Source organism: Orycteropus afer, unplaced genomic scaffold (genome assembly GCF_000298275.1).
Source record: "Orycteropus afer afer isolate SDZICR_OR568_19922 unplaced genomic scaffold, OryAfe1.0 scaffold00323, whole genome shotgun sequence".
NCBI lineage: Eukaryota > Metazoa > Chordata > Mammalia > Tubulidentata > Orycteropodidae > Orycteropus > Orycteropus afer.
In genome coordinates, this window is record NW_006921910.1 from 3,602,155 (window position 1) to 3,619,414 (window position 17,260).

The 17,260-nt window shown below is 38.4% G+C and overlaps 1 protein-coding gene across 1 annotated transcript in view; it reads right to left on the reverse strand.

Annotated features, from left to right (window-relative positions):
• PBRM1 (polybromo 1) overlaps nucleotides 1–17,260 on the reverse strand; it is a 148,966-nt gene that overhangs the window by 119,101 nt on the left and 12,605 nt on the right. The window contains exons 4-10 of the mRNA XM_007952061.1: nucleotides 16,590–16,733; nucleotides 15,556–15,672; nucleotides 10,577–10,645; nucleotides 7,506–7,604; nucleotides 4,975–5,060; nucleotides 4,151–4,246; nucleotides 3,427–3,518 (exon numbers count right to left, since the gene is read on the reverse strand). Coding sequence (XP_007950252.1) covers nucleotides 3,427–3,518; nucleotides 4,151–4,246; nucleotides 4,975–5,060; nucleotides 7,506–7,604; nucleotides 10,577–10,645; nucleotides 15,556–15,672; nucleotides 16,590–16,733 — 703 coding nt within the window. The remainder of the gene's footprint in view (nucleotides 1–3,426; nucleotides 3,519–4,150; nucleotides 4,247–4,974; nucleotides 5,061–7,505; nucleotides 7,605–10,576; nucleotides 10,646–15,555; nucleotides 15,673–16,589; nucleotides 16,734–17,260) is intronic.

A 17,260-nucleotide genomic window follows, 5' to 3' on the forward strand; every position in this document is an offset into this window, starting at 1 on the left:
TCTGCATCCTTTCCTTCAAGGCTCAGGGGTCCAAGATTATCTTCTGTGTCTGTGTTAATTGGTTTCCCTTTTCTTTGTTGAAGAGGGTCTGCGCAATCCTTCTGCCTAGTCTGCCATCTTGCCCCGCCTCCTGCCTGCAAGCTTTTAAGATCCCAGTCACTACTCACCAAAGCAGGAGGTGGAACAATGTTTTGTGTAGTATGTTATGCCAATTGAGCTTGATGTCCCCTGTGACTATGGACCCAAGCCCACAGGTTCAATTACTCGCTCCCTCTGGGTAGCTGGCTGTGACCAAGAAGTGATTACAACCATGTCCCTTTGTCAGCTCTACTACACACCAGGGAATTCTTACAGAATATACAAATACACTTGTAGAACCACCGTCTGCTAACCCTGTACATGGTCTTGGGTACACGCCCCACTGCACAGATACACCTAATAGTTCAGCCTGTCCACCCACTATCCAGTTTGGTAAGTGTTTTACCATGAATGGGAATTTAAGTATTTATCAAATTAATCTACTGAGAGCCAATGAAATGTTTTACTTCTTTCACTGTTACTGTAGTGAATTATACTTTTACCTTTTCTAATGCTGAACCAACTGAGTATTCTTGGAATAAATCTGGCTATATTATTATGAGAAGCACTGTGGCACAGCAGTTAAAGTGTTAGCTTGGCTGCCAACCCAAAGATTGGTGGTTTGAATCTAATAGCAATAGGAAACTAATACACTTGTGAAGAAGTATGTTCAAATCATCTCCATCTTCATTGTTTTTTTGTCTGCTTACCTAGCAATAATTGAGAAAAGGAGGTTTTTGCTCTGAAAGGAATGTTTTCTATTTCTGAAGTTTCACCTGTTTGTTTTATATATTTCAACTTGTTTTATAATTATCTTCCTGAAGAAATAAGGCTTTTATCATTAAGGTGAATTTGTCTTATCTTATGTACACTTTCTGTGTTTGAAAGTCTATTTTATTGTATGTCAGTGTAGCTACCCTAGGTTTCTTTGGTTATCTGCCCCATATACCTTTTTCTATCCTTTTCTACTTTCCTGGTGTGTCCTTTCTTAAATGATGTGTCTCTTCTAACTACCATATAGTAACTTTTCTTAATTACCTAAATTTAGACCATTAACATGGATATGATTTCTGATAGAAATTTTGGGTTTGTTTCTCTCATCCTTGTGCTTTCTATTTTTCCTACTTTTGTTTCTTTTTGCCTTCTTGTCTTATTTTGGGAAGAGAAAGGTGAAGGAGGGAAAACTGAAATTTTTCATTAACCTGTTTTTCCTATTCTCTCCCCTAAGCCCGTATCTGTTCTTACAGTGACAGTAACTGTGTCCTGCATGCTCTTCTTTATCTCTGTCCCCTCCCCTAGGGACTCACGTGCAATGTGTGGTTTGCACCCCAGGAAGTCAGAACACTTTTTGAATTCTTATGCCTGTTTCCCACGGGCTCTTTCCTGTTGTCCAACATTATTAGTTATCCCTCCTTTCCTATTTTCACTGTACCTGCTCCTAAAGATTTTCCAAGAGTGGGAAGTAAAAAACCAAACACATTAGAATCTTTACTAAATTAGGATAAAAAGGTTCTGAATAAAAGCTTGAAGGTCCTACTACATACAGAGTTCATGGCATTTATTTTGTTTTCTTATAGCTGAGGTATCTAAATAAGAGTATCCCTTTGACAAACTTATTAGAAGAAAAGCAATAAATAGCTTTTAGAAATGGTGTATATGGTATAGTTTCCCTTCAGTTTGTTGTGCTCCTATAAGGTTAAGGAAGTAATCAAATAAAAGAAGGAAACCTAAACATAACTTGTATATCATTCTTTTAGTCAGTAAAAAACAAAGGTATCAAAAAAAGATAATTTTTCTTTCAATTCTTACTAGGGTTAGGCTGATTTAAATACAAGACATATTCTGTAGATGACTGTACTAAAAAAATATACTCCAGTAAGTAGTCTATGTTGTTGTTGTTGTTATGTACCGTCGAGTCGCACCCGACTCAAAGTGACCCCTCCTTGGGTTTCCTAGGCAGTATCACTACGGAAGTAGATTGTCCCATCTTCCTTTCGAGGAGTGGCTGGTGGGTTTGAACCACCAGGCTTCTGGTTAGCAGTCAAGTGCCTTAGCCACTATGCTACCAGAGCTCCCAAGTAGTCTATAGTGATTATGAAATTTCCACAGACGATTACTCATCTATAGAAAATAAAAAGTAGTACTGGGAAACTTTTGTCATTTGATTACTGTGGTGGTTAAGTCTGTGTGTCAACTTGGCTGGGTCTGGTTGAGTGGCTGGGCAGCTGAATGCAGTTATTCCCCACGGAGAGACTGGTAATGAACTCCACAGTGAAATCCATTGGAGCAGCTGAGTAGCTGCTTTGGGTATGTGGTTTGCTTCCCATATATAAGAAACAGCCTTGGGAATGGTCTCTAGCTTATGGCATGCCTGAACCCTTCATGTAGCTGTGTGTTGTTCAGCAGACTGTCATGCTCTGCTGACCCTGGGACTTTCAAACGGATTTGAATTAATGGCTTGCCATGTGGTTTGGTAATATCAGGACTGTGCCATTTTATTTGTCAACCTTGGGCTTGTTAGCCTTAGCAACCAGTAGCTGACTGAGAGAAGAGATGCCTCTAGCTTGAGTGGGCCAGGAGCAAGAGGCAGAGCTGAAGCCCAAGGTCGAGGGGCTTTCACCCAGCCCCTAGAGCCTGGCAGTTTGAACTTGGACTTCTAGCCTCCTGAACTGTAAGAGAATAAACTCCTGTTTGTTCAAGCTTTCCCATTTGTGGTATATTTCTGTTAGAGCGATACTAGATAACCAAAACAATTATAAAATCAGAAGATATGCCCGAATAATTTTATAAAACAACTTCTGTCTCTGCATAAAAAAATCTACCACAAAAAGAAAAATAATAAACCAAATTTAAGATTATGAATTAAAACGTACCTCTATAGTAGTCCTTTAGATTGTTGTTTATTAGCAAACTACATTCTTTTACATTGATTTTTAGTGCCCAATGCCCTTTGTCAGGCTTGTTTAAATGCTCTAATTGTAATTTAAATCATAAACTCTAGTAAAAAAAATTATAGCCTACTGAAGACATTAGCCACTGACCTGAAAATCTAACATCATGTGACTTTCTCCCCAGGATTTCATGATAGCTTTACTGTACTACTCATTATTTACTATTATAGTTTTTAAACCAGGATCTGCTAAATCATCAGACTAAATATTTCTGAAAAATATTTATTTACCCAGTTATGTGCTTTCACACAAAATACACAGGTAAATTTGCAATTAAAATGCAACAAATATGGCATACACTCCAAAACCCAAGAAACTCTCAGCCAGACCGAAGTCACTGAAATTTTCCTCGGCCAGGAGTTGAGAAGGTATTAACTAGTCACAACCTAATTCCTACCAGCTAAAGCAGCATCCTCTTCACTCTCTGAGCCATACTGAAGTGCCATGGTAATTGCCGATAAACGACCCCCTTGGACTGCTCTTTTATTACTACAAAGAAAAACAAGCAATTAGAAGACAGGAAAAGATATTATAATAATTTGGTTACTTTACAGGAAAAAGGGATTAAGAAAGCATTCATATCAAAGAAAAACATTTCTATTTAACCACCTCCTCAATTTATCTTTGTTCTTCTTAATATGTTCCATATTCAATCTTAGCTAAGATGACTGATTTTTTTTCTCTTAGAAAAACAGGGAGTGGTGAAAGAGAGCTTAGAGCAAGCTAACTACAATTTGCTTTTCACATTTACATGTAACACTATTCCTTGTTTTAAGAAAAACATGAAGTCATAGTTATTTGTAATTCTCTCCTAAGATGCTCAGAGTTTACAATGAACACAAATTCTGTTATTAACACAAAAATATGTACTTGACTACACATTTTACTGGTTAACTAACATTAAATATGGCCTGACAACTAGCTTCTATTTAAGCATTTTCTGAGCGGTGAGGTTAGGCCTATTATAGCACCTCAACTTTTAAAATAAAACGTGATAACAAATTCTTGTAATCCAACTAAACTCAGAAATATTACTTCAAGATGGCCATCAGGCAAACATTAGGATACCTAACGACATAAGAAACGGTCAGTTCTCAGAACAAACACATACTCTCTCTCACCGGTAATACTTGCTAGTGGGATTTCTCTCTTCACTAAGGCTGCCTTTACCGTGTGACGAACTCGTGAGCCTGGCTGCAGCCAAATTTGATGCAGTTCTATCCAGAGATAAGATTAAAAAAAAGATGCTTAGAAACCTGACAGCTGCAATCAGAAATAAACCCATACATCTAAAATCATTAATGCTGGATGAATGAAAAAGAACAAGGTGACAACAGTTTTCTTTCTAAATATAAATGCTTATGTATTTCTTAGTCCCTACTATGCGGCAGGCTCTGCTCCAAGACCTAAGAACTCTGCAGAAGACAGCAGACCAGGGCCTCTATTCCACAGAACTTCTGTTCACTGCAGTGACCTAAGGGTCTGGTAATGAAACAAAGGTCAGGGCCAGAAAAAACATGGAAGCAGCCAGCCAATCCTCCCATTTCGTGTAGGATGAAATGCAATCTCAGAACTAAGACTTGCTCAAAGTCATAGTCTTAGATCAAGCAAAAGCCAGAATGAGACTAGATCTCCTGATCTAAAAACTAGATTGTCCTGGCTAAAGACCCTTCTGGACAATATAATTAAACATATATACAACTGTATAATTGTATAAAGCAATTAAAATATATAGTGGTATTAAGCCTTAGAAAGATGTTTCCTTTGGTTTCCAGTTGCCATGAGTGCACTGGGTAAAGGATTACTCTCTTCAGAATCACATTATCAAGTGTAATAAAATCTTGAAACACAACACAAATCTTGTTTTCCACTGTATTGATTTCACTAGCTAGAAAATTTGGCAAATAATAGAGGCACAAGGATCTTAAACATTTTTTGAACCTACCTTATTCTAAGGCTTGACTTAGCCATTTCATGATGTTCAATTTCTGCCTTTTTCATATAAAATATTTTTTTAATTGAATTTGCATCCTGTCAAGATAAAGATTACTTGGCTTAAAAAAGGAAAAGAAAATATGGAAAGTTTAAAATGCCCGCTGTCATACACTGGGTACCTGCTAATGGTATTCCTTCTATTTGGAGTAGCTTTCCATTCAACAATCACAAAGCTACATTCCCTAACCTTTCTACAAGCTTCTAAAACATATTCACAAAGTGGTCACTAACTAAATATAGTTACAAAGCCTCCTAGCTCTTTCACAATTATTAAGTAACACACAAAGATCTAATGGTGAACAGCGAAAAAAGAAGGTGAAGCTACAATGAATTCTAGTTGTGTATACAGAACTAAAAATTGAAACAAAGATGTAACTCTAAGATTATACACTATGCAAACTAATGTAGAATTAATGTACTTGCTTAGCCTAATAGCATACTAATAATATCAAACCCAAAATTACACTTCTCTTCATAATTTGGTTTGGGAAAATAAGTAAGAAAGAATTCTTAACTGTATCAGCAAACAATATTGTACTATAAAAATTTCCTATTAAGACTAAGAATACAAATGACTTCAGAATTCCTTTCTGATTTTTAATGTTTCTTAAAAGATGGAAGATAAAAGTTTACATTAACTATAGACAGCAACTACAGGTATCTGAGTCAGCTTTCTTAGCATCTAAATGATTTTGCCCTAAAAGATCTGAGTGTCCTTTGCTAAACTGCCACTAATATATCAATTCAGAAAACGTCTACAAGCAATTATTCATTGCTGTTGCTGCTGAGTTGATTCCAACTCATAGTGACCCTGCAGAACAGAATAGAAACACCCCCATAGGGTTTCCAAGTTATCTTTATGAAAGCAGACTGCCACATCTTTTTTCCAAAGAGCAGCTGGTGGGTTCGACCCACTGACCTTGTGGTTAGCAGTTGCACCAGATATATTCAATATTCAATATCACCAGAGCTCTTTAACTATTCATTGCAGGAGTACAAAACTTCTAAAAGGGAATTGCAAAGCAATGAGACAGTCAACGTATATTTGATATTATACTATACATATCATTTTTTATGTTTATAAAGTTTAAATGTAGGGAATGAGTTAAAGTCAATTGATTTTCAAGAAAGAGGACCAAGATAATTCAATGAGGAAGGAATAGTCTTTTCAACATATGGTGCTAGGACAAATGAATACCCACCCCATGTAGAAGAATGAAATAGGACCCCTACCTCATACTATATAAAAAATTAACTCAAAATAGATCAAAGACATAAATGTAAAAGCTAAAGCTATAAAATCCTTAGAAAAAAGCATACATGAAAATCTTTATGACCTTGGATTATGCAACAGTTTCTCAGATTTGACACTTAGGCCACAAGGGAAAAAAACAGACTTCATCAAAATTAAAAGCTTTTGTGCGTCAAATGACGCTATCAAGAAAGTGAAGAGACAACCCACAGAATGGGAGAAAACAGTTGCAAATCATGTATCTCATAAGAGTCTAAGTCCAGAATATATAAAGAATTCTTACAATTCAACAATAAAAAAAAAAACACAATTTAAAAATGGGCAAAGGACTTAAACAGATATCTCTCCAGACATACACAACTAACCAATATGCACATGTAAAGATATTCAATATCACTGTCATTAGAAAAACGCAAATCAAAATCATAATAAAACACCACTTCACACACATTGGGACTGCTATGATTTAAAACAAACAGAAAACCATCAGTGTTGGTGAAGAAGATGTAGAGAAACTGTAGTCCTCATACCAGGCTGGTGGGAACATAAAATAGTGCAGCCACTATGGAAAAAAGTTTGGCAGTGTCTTAGAAAGTTAAAACATAGAGGTATTATATGACCCACCAATTTCACTCCTAGTTCGGAACTGAAGAGAGATATCCACATTAAAACTTGCACACAAATGTTCATAGTGGCATTATTCATAATAGTCATAAAGTAGAAACCACCCAAATGTGTATAAACTTATGAATGGATAAATAAAACATACTATATCTATATAATAGAGTATTATTCGGCAATAAAAATAAATGAAGTAATGATACTTGCTACAACATGGATGAACCTTGAAAACATTATGCTATGGCTAGTCACAAAAGACTACATATGCTATGATGCCATCTGCAATGAAGTGTCCAGAACAGACAAATTTATAGAGACTGTGGTTGCTTAGGGCTGGGAGGCTGGGAGAAATATGGAGAATGACTGTTAATGGACATGGAGTTTCTTTTCGGGGTGATGAAAATGTTCTAAAATTGACTGTGGTGATGGTTTTACAATTTGTTGAATATACTAAAACACATTATACACTTTAAATTGGCAAACTGTATGATACATGGATTGATTATATCTTTGTAAAAGTCTTGTGTGTTTGTGCATATATCCATATGAATTAACTGATTCTAAATTCAAGTATATACTACTATCAATGAAAACAACAAAAAACTAACCTTGAATACTTGAGAACCAGGCTCATTATAAGTTTTGGCATTTTTTGCTAGGAGATCTATATCTTTGGCCATTGCATGAATACTTTTGTAGCTTCCATTCTACAGTAAACAACAAAATACAGCAGTTCCTCTTAATGAGAGTTAATCAGTATAACCTTTAAAAAAAACTCCACATTATTTAAAATGTCACCATATTCCACGACTTTATTGCAAAGTACATATGTGAACAATACAAAGTCATTCATTCTTTTACAGATCATTACCACTGCCCATTCACAACAATGTTTTTGAGATAACAAAACTAGAGATATATTATCCTCCTAAAAATAACTTACAATGAACAAAACATCAAATAGGTAAAAGTTTTTTTTATTTAACAAATGCAGAGCATTTGCTATGGACCAAGCACTGTTTTGAGTTTCATGAGTCATTAAGGAGGGCTTAATAGTGTGAAGTAAAATCCTTTCAGTTACATGGACCACTTCAGGCAAAATAAGAAATCATCATCCAGCACAGGGGCTAACATTGTGCGAGTACCTACTATGTACCAGGCTCCCTGCTAGAGCCTTTGTACCTTAACAGTCACTCAATCCAATTTAACCCAGGGAGCCCGATACACAGTGAAACCTGTGACAGCTGAAAAGGTGACTCTGTGGGAGCTTTAGAAATAAGGACAAAAAACATGGTGACAGTAGAAAAGACTGGGGCTAAGGTAGAGGTGTTTAAAGATCTGATTTGATTTCTAGTAGTGTGAAAACATCTTCCCCTAGAGAATTGTTAGAAACCCCCAGGCTTTAGGTTCCAGGAGACTGGGTCATTCTCAGATGAAATATTAAAAAATATTACACTAAAAAACCAAAACTGTTGCTGTTGAGTTGATTCTGACTCACAGCAATCCTGTTAAGACAGAGTAGAACTGCCCCACAGTGTCTCCAAGGCTGTAGTTCTTATAGGGGCAGGTCCCTAGGTCTTCTCTCTCATGGAGCAGCTGGTAGGTTTCAACTACCAGTTAACCACTGCGACTGCAGGGTTCCTAGATGATACATTAGGGAGCTGTGGTAGTTAAGTTTGTGTTTCAACTTGGCTGGGCCTGGTTGAGTGGCTGGGCAGCTGAATGTAGTTATTCCCCATAGTGAGACTGGTAATGAACACAATGGCAGAATCTACTGGAGCAGCTGAGTAGTTGCTTTGGATATGTGGTCTGTTCCCCGTACATAAGAAACAGCTTTGGGAATGGTCTCTAGCTTATGGCACACTTGAACCCCGAATGTAGCCGTGTCGTTGTTCAGCAGCCTGCCATGCTCTGCGAATCTCGGGACTTTTAATGGACTTGAATTAATGGCCTGCCATGTGGTTTGGTAACATTGGGACTGTGCCTTTTCACTTGCCAACCTTGGGCTTGTCAGCCTCAACAGCCAGCAGCTGTCTCAGTGAAGAAAAGCTTCCAGCTTCAGTGGGCCAGGAGCCAGGAGGCAGAGCTAAAACCAAAGGCTAAGGTGCTTTCACCTAGCCCCGAGAGCCTGGCACTTTGGACTTCTAGCCTCCAAATTATAAGAATAAACTCCTGTTTGTTAAGGCCATCCTATTTGTGGCATATCCTTGTCAGAGCAGTGCTAGGTAACCAAAACAGGAGCCTATATGTTAACATTCTATGAAAATGTATCTGTGGTACCAGTAATTACTACATTGTTACTCTATACCACACTCTAATAATTTAAAATTAAGAAAAACTTTGTTCTTCCTGGCAAACCACTATGCTTTCAATCTCCTTTCTGCTTTGTCTATTGGTAGTTCCAAGAGCTTACTAATAATTCCCATTTACTAAGGCTTCGTTCCACAGGCAGTATGTCAGGTGCTTTATACACATTATCAGTGACACTCATGACTCTAAAAGTAGTGACATGATACCCAATGTACAGCAGAGAAAACAGGTAAGTCACTTGACCAAAGTGGCATAGCTAGGAAGTAGCAGAGCCAGGAAAAGAACCCAAGTCAGTCTAACTCTAAAAAATAGGTTTCTAATTTAAGGAGTTTCTGGGTGGTGCAAACAGTTAATATGCTTGACTGCTAAGTGAAAGGTTGGTGGTTTGAGTCTACCCAGAGGTGCCTCAGAAGAAAGGCCTGATGATCTACTTCAGAAAATCAGCCACTGAAAACCTTATGTGGCACAGTTCTACCCTGGTATACATGGGATCGCTATGAGCCAGAGACAACTCGATGGCAGCTAGTTTGGTATAAATTAGCTCTTCCCCCTGTACCTTTCTTAACCTTGGTAAGCTTCATGTTTAACTTAACATTTCTACTTATTTCAGTCGAAATAACTTTTTTATTTTTTTAAATAAAACACCTAATCATTCATTCACTCAGTATTTACGGAGCATCCATCTAGTCTCCAGAGGAGCAGTAACAGTGTAGGGGTTAAGAGCACAGATCTGGAGTCAGAATGCCTAGATTCAAATCCTAGCTCTTCTTACTAGTTTGTGACTTGGGCAAGTCTCTTAGCTTCTTTAGTTCTCTCACCTGTAAAATGGAAATAGTGACAATATCGACCTACTGGGGTTAATTAATTGAGGATTAATTAGCTAATACATAGAAAATCGTCAGAGCAGTGCAGGGCACACTGCAAGCCCTAATGTGAACATTAGGTCTATCATTACTGGGGCTACAGTGGGGGGAAAAGAGAACAAATCTCTATTCTTACTGCGCTTATCCTGTAACATCTGCTGTAGGTGACTTTTATTTTAAGATACCCTAAAACTATCTTGAAAGCAGGAAAAATAAACAAGAAAGCTTTTATTTACCAAATACAGCTTTCACAATTAGAAATGTCTGTGACCGATGCTTTTTAATTTTTGTTCTAAGAGCAAGATTTAGAATTTTGTTTTGCTCTCCACAGAAAAAATGGAAAAGAGACATTAAGCTGCCTCCTCCAAAGCTATACACTAACCTAATCTGTGTACATTAGATTGTTAATAACCCTTCATAGAGACACCTGCTTCACTGTTTCCCAAAAGCCCCTAAAAGAAACCACAGGCCAATCTGCCCTAAACCATATATGGTTACCTTCATACCTGTATCCTCTGGGCAATGGTCTTGAGATCTATAGGCTCCTTAATTATTGCATAATAGTCTGGATATTGCTGGAAGACAAAAACCCAGGCATGTGCAATAAGTGAAAGAATACAGCTAAGGAGAAGACAAGCAAGCACAATGTCAATCTGTTACTTATACAATCAACTGAGCAGTTTTGTGGGATTCAAGGCTAAAGACAGCTGTACAGCATGTGGTTATATATGAAGCAAAAATAATTCTGCTTTACAAAAATAGCAAACAGCATGTTGTAGGAGTTTACCCTTAGTATTTATCATTGTACAACTAATATACTACAATTTAATGTTTTCAAAAATTCTAAATTCACAGAATCATACAATTTTTAATTTAAGGTCCCAAGGCATCTCTGGAAATGAAGAAGAGAAACGTTCTTCATGGGCTTGTTATAAGCTTTTAAAAATTTTCCTGTCTAAATACGAATTATATTCTATTTCTTCAAATAATTCTTAAGGATCTAAAAGAAGTTAGGTGGCACAATTTGTAAGCTTCATGTTTAATTTAATGGTTCCACTTATACCAGTCAAAATAACTTTTGTTTAGTAAATAAAGTACCTTTTAAATGAAATTGCATTAAAGCAGTGAAACAAAATTATAACCAATTTCTGGTTTCTTATCGAATATTAGCCTGTCACAAGAAAATAAACATGTCAAAGGAATGTCCTTGAAGGATCTCATAATGCCTAGAGTGCATTACATGCCTGAGGCTTTCCTGAGGTTTTATTCTTTGGAAGAAATAACTGAAGTTAATGAAAAGTCAAAAGCTGGTGGTCAGAGAGGTGAAGACAGAATGTTCAATCCTACTGCAGCCCAAGCGACAACAACAAAAAGCAGGCACCACAGCCTTTACTCCACCACTGGGCTACGGAGATGATCTCAATGATGCATCGTCATCTCATCTGCTCCCTCAGCTTTCCCCTCTCCATTTTCCTCACCCTGGTGGCATGGTGCCTAAGGCATTTAACTGCTAACCAGAAAGCTGGTGGTGCAAATCTACCAGCCACTCCTCAGAAGGAGAACTGGGCAATCAACTTCCTTAGAGATACCACCTCGGAAACCCAAGGAGGGGTCACTGAGTCGGAATTAACTTGATAGCCATGAGGTTTTATTTTCCCTAGTTTGATAATCCTTTGTTTGGATCAAACACCTTTCCTGCCCCTTCTGCTCTTGACCAATTCTATCTCAGAAAGAGTTCAGAAGACAAATTGTGGTATGGCTGACATCCAGGAAATCAAAGCTATTGGTCCTCTGACTCTCAATTTCCCCTATTGCTCAGCCAATCACTGCCTTGTTACGTTGTCATGTGCCGTCAAGTTGGACCTGACTTACAGTGACCTTCTGCTTGGGTTTCCAAGGCAGTTGTTGTTGTTGTTGTTGTTAAGTGTCATCGAGTCATTTCCGACTCATAGCGACCCCATGCACAGCAGAACGAAACACTGCCCGATCCTGCGCCAGCCCCACAATCCCTGCTATACTTGAGCCCATCATCGCAGCCACCGTATCAATCCATCTCGTTGAAGGCCTCCCCCTCTTTCGCCGACCCTCCGCCCTACCAAGCATGACATCCTTCTCCAGGGAATGGTCCCTTCTGACAACATGACCAAAATAGGTGAGACGAAGTCTGGCCATTCTTGCTTCCAAGGAGCATTCTGGCTGCACTTCCTCCAGGACAGATCTGTTAGTTCTTTTAGCAGTCCACGGTACTTTCAGCATTCTTCGCCAGCACCACAACTCAAAAGCATCAACTCTTCTTCGGTCTTCCTTATTCATTGTCCAGCTCTCACATGCATATGAGGCGACTGGAAATATCATGGCTTGTGTCAGGTGCACCTTAGACCTCAAGGAGATATCCTTGCTCTTCAGCACTTGATACAGTTCCTTCGCAGTTGACTTTCCCAATGCTACACGTTGTCTAATGTCCTGACTGCTGCTACCGTTGGCATCGACTGTAGAACAAAGCAACGTGAATTCCTTGACAACCTCAATTTTCTCTCCATTTATCGTGATGCTGCTCATTGGTCCAGTTGTGAGTATTTTTGTTTTCTTTATATTGAGACGTAATCCATACTGCAGACTGTATTCTTCAACTTTCATCAGTAGGTGCCTTAAGTCATCCTCACTTTCAGCAAGCAAAGTTGTATCGTCTGCATATTTCAGGTTGTTAATGATTCTTCCTCCAATCCTGATACCACGTTTTTCTTCATATAGTCCAGCTTCTCAGATTATTTGCTCAGCATATAGATTGAATAAGTGTGGAGAAAGGATACAACCCTAACGCACTCCCTTCTTGATTTTAAACCATGTAGTGTCCCCTTGTTCTGTTCGAATGACAGCCTCCTGGTCAAGGTACAGATTCCTCATGAGTACAATCAAGTGCTCGGGTCCAAGGCAATATCACTATGGAGGCAGACTGCCCCACCTTCCTTCCGGATGGGTGGCTGGTAGGTTTGAACCACCAGCCTTCTGATTAGCAGTCAAGTGCCTTAGGCACTATGCTACCAGAGCTCACTGCCTAGGAATGACTTAATCAGGAAAGATTAAAACTGCCCTCTCCCTCTAGGTCTCAACCCTTATTTTCTGAAGGACCAATGGGAACCTGCCTTTGCTAATCAATTCCTGCTTCATGGTGTCCTAGAAGGCCCTCCTGGAATGGAGGAACCAGATACAGATTTTTATTGTTTTGTGGCTTGCACACCACTGATTCTCTCCTGCAGAGTAAGAATAAGTCCTAAATAAAGACTTCTCTTTTCTTATAATTTAAAATCTTATGACCATCAGAATCATTATTTATCTCTAATCAGATACACCCCCAGGAGAGCAGTGGTCATATGCTTTATTTCTAATGTTGTAACTGTCCTGCAAGCAGTCAGGACACACTTTTAACTGAAGGGGAAAGCTGAATGCCACTCATCATGTAACACGCATTCATATACACCTATTACGTGCTGGGCTCAATTATACGGCAGGGACACAATGGTAAATGTGGCAAGGTTCCTGTCGTCAAGAAATTCAGGGGCTAGAGAAGGAGGAAGATAGAAAAGTAAATTATCTTGAGGGCTTCAGACCATACTGTTGGGGAACATCTAGATCCATGGCATAACACAGTTCATAAAGATAATGTTTTATATCCTACTTCAGTGAGTAGTGACTGGGGTCTTAAAAACTTGTGAACACCCATCTAAGGTGCAGCTACTGGTGTCTTCCTGTCCAGAGCAAAGAAGAGTGAAGAAAATCAAAGCCACAAGGAAACAGTCCAAAGGACTAATGCACCACGTGAACCCCAGTCTCATGGAGCCTGAGACAAAAAAACTAGATGGTACCCAGATACTACTACTGACCGCTGTGATCGGTTATCACAATAGAAGGTCCTGTACAGAGTGGGAGCAAAATATAGAACAAAACTCAAAATCATAAAAAAGACCAGACTGAGAGATTGGTGGAATCCCCAAGACTATGGTCTTTAGACACTCTTCAAATCTGGACCTGAACCCACTCCTGGAGATCACCTTTTAGCCAAACAATAGATAGGTCTATCAATAATGCCTGCGAAGAATGTGCTCCTCAGAACAATCAACCATATGAGATCAAAAGGGCATCGTTTGTCCGAAAAACAAAGCTAAGAAGGCAGAAGGGGCATAAAAGATAGGTGAATAGAAACTGGGAACCAAGGGAGGAAGTGAGAAGAGTGCTGTTAAATCCACGGGATAGTAACTAATGTCACAAAACAAAATGTGTATAAATTGCTGAATGGGAAACTAACTTGCTTTGTAACCTTTTACCCAAACCACAATAAAATGTTTTGTTTTGTTTTGCTTCTTAAAGCCACCAAAAAAGAACAAGCTCTTCAAAAAGAGCAAAGTCTAACAGAGGACATAAGTGTACAAATTAAACTGTAAAAATAGACTGTACATTAAAAAAAGAAAAACAAAAAAAACCACCCCACCTATGGGCCAGTTCTATTGTCATATGGGTTGCATGAGTTGAAATTAACTTGACAGCAGCTAATAACCACTACATTGGGAAGTTGTGATGATTAAGTGAGCAATTTGTATGAAGCACTAAATCCAGTGCCTAGTACACAGTAAAGAGCATGTAAATGTTGGTTATAATATGGCTAAGTTCAAAACCGTGTATTTTCTTGAAATTTTAGGTAATATAATAACTCATATTCCAACTACTACAATATCCTTTAAAACCCAATTGTTAACTCAAAAGTAGGGAAATAAACATAGTTGCCTTTTTACAGGCAGAGACAACCATAGATAAGAAAGGATATAGAATAGTGCATGTACAAAAAAATAAAAAAAGAAAATGATTATAATGTAGTTAAGTGCAACCATGCAGTACTTCAGAAAGTATAACCTTGTCTAGAAATATAAGAATGATGAAACTACAGAAATTTTTGCAGTTTCACTAGCTAAAGTGAATCAAACCTAGAGTTATGTTAGCTGCTTCTTCAGTGTGAAGCTGTAAGGGGCCATGCCACTTTTAAAGGGTCTCACATGTCCAGAAAACCTCTTCCTTACTGGAGCAGAAGAGTACCTAATTTGTCTCCCTCTCTTCCTCATCACCAAGAGATTTAGAAGAATGAAGAGAAGAAGAACTCATTTCTCTTCCTCTCACTCTGTCCTCCAAGCAAGGAGAGCTTCTTCTCTTTTACAAATTAAATATTTAGTATAGATGCTTATTTTACTGTGTAAGAATTACCAATAAAAAAACCCCCACAAAAACACAAATTAAAAAAACAAACTCACATCCTCCTGGACAAGTAAATGAAACAAAATATCTTTTGCGCTTGCTGCTGAGGTCACAAAGAGGCTCTCTTGGCTGCATCTAATGCCTTCCTTGAACCTTACTTTACTTACTAAGAACTGATGAAAACTTTGAAGTACTTAAAAAAAATACTTTATTTAATTCACCTCTCTTCAGTTGTATCACTTACCACTTTAGAAGGCAGTTTCTGAAAAAGTTCACTAATGAGATGTCCTGATGGATTTGTGGCTACAACTATGGCTTCAAGAAGCTGCTCGAGGATCTCCTTCAAGTAACTTGGAGAAGACTTGGAGGGAAGAGAAAGGAAGAGGAAAAAATTTACTTTGTGAGAGAACTTGAAAAATAAATGCTTGAATATTAAATAGCTCCTAAAACTGTGAAGCTAATTCAAAATCATGAAAAAGCACCAGTCACAGAAAGAGCTAGAGAGAGCAGGCCCTAAGCAGAGAGAACAAATACAAAGTTCTAGAAGCAGGAACACACTTGGCATGTTTTAGGAATAGTGACCAGTTCAGCCTACAAAAATATTTCTAACTAAGGTGATTCCACTGCCTCTCTAACTTTGATCACAACACAACCTTTACATACTGTCTTAATACAGCAATACTGGACCAGTCCTTGATAATGTGAAGATACTCTTTAAAACAAAACCAAAAACCAAACCCACACTGCCACTGAGTCGATTCCAACTCATAGTGACCCCACAGGAGAGAGAAGAACTGCCCTAAAGAGTCTCCAAGGCTGTAAATTTTTATGGAAACAGACTGTCTAATCTATTGCCTGTGGAGCAGCTGGTAGGTATGAACTGCTGGCCTTTTGGTTAGCAGCCAAATGCCTTATACCAGTGTGCCAGCAGAGCTCTTTTCTCTTTTAAAAAAAAACTCAATGCCGTCAAGTTGGATCTGATGCACAGCAACCCCTCCGTGGGTTTCTGAGGAGGTATGACTATGGAAGTAGATTGCCCAATCTTTCGTGAGAGTTCATAAAACCACCACACATGGCACACATTATTCAGGTTGTCCCAGGCTCATTTGTAATTGGGGTGGGACTCTCTGGCCACATGCATGCTTACCTTTCCATTTCCTAATACAACTATACAGGAAGCCCAGCTGCTCGTAACAGCTGAGACAACCACAGACAGGGGACCTACCCACCTACTTCCCACAAAGCCCACCCCGTCACAGGTTCCAGCTGCGCACTTACTCCATCGGTCACTGTCCCTTGATTGTCTTGCCCATCTTCATCATCATCTTCATCATCTGCTTCTCCTTTCTGAACAAACTCATTTCTTGTTCGAAGGTACAAATCCCAGAGTTTGCAAGCAGCTTTATATTCAGGAGAATCTGGCTATACATTGCCAAAGAGAATAGGTAAAAAAAATAGCACTTCAGTATTTTTGTTGTATATCAACTGTAATTACTTTTAAAGCACCCTGTTCCAGCAGAAACATGCATTCTAAGATATAATTTTGAAAACTGATTTATAAATTTAACAATCCTTATAAATTCAACAATCCTTATGTGCCACCCTGGTGGCACAATGGTTAAGAGATCAGCTGCTAACTGAAAGGTCAGCGGTTCGAATCAGCAACAGCTCTGTGGGAAAAAGATCTGGTGATCTGTTCCTGTAAAGATTACATACAGCCTAGGAAACCCTATGGGGCACGTCTACTCTGTCTTGAGAATCAACTCAGTGACACAAAACAACAACAGCTGAAGGATGCATGGGCTTCAATTTCCCTTTTGAGAAATTAAGTGCATGTTTTAAAGACATTCTGAAATTATTCTACTTATTTATACTCTCCTTACAGAAAGACTTCAGGCAGAAGGCAAATGGTTTGCTAAATTAAGGCTAATTATTAATAAAATGCTAAT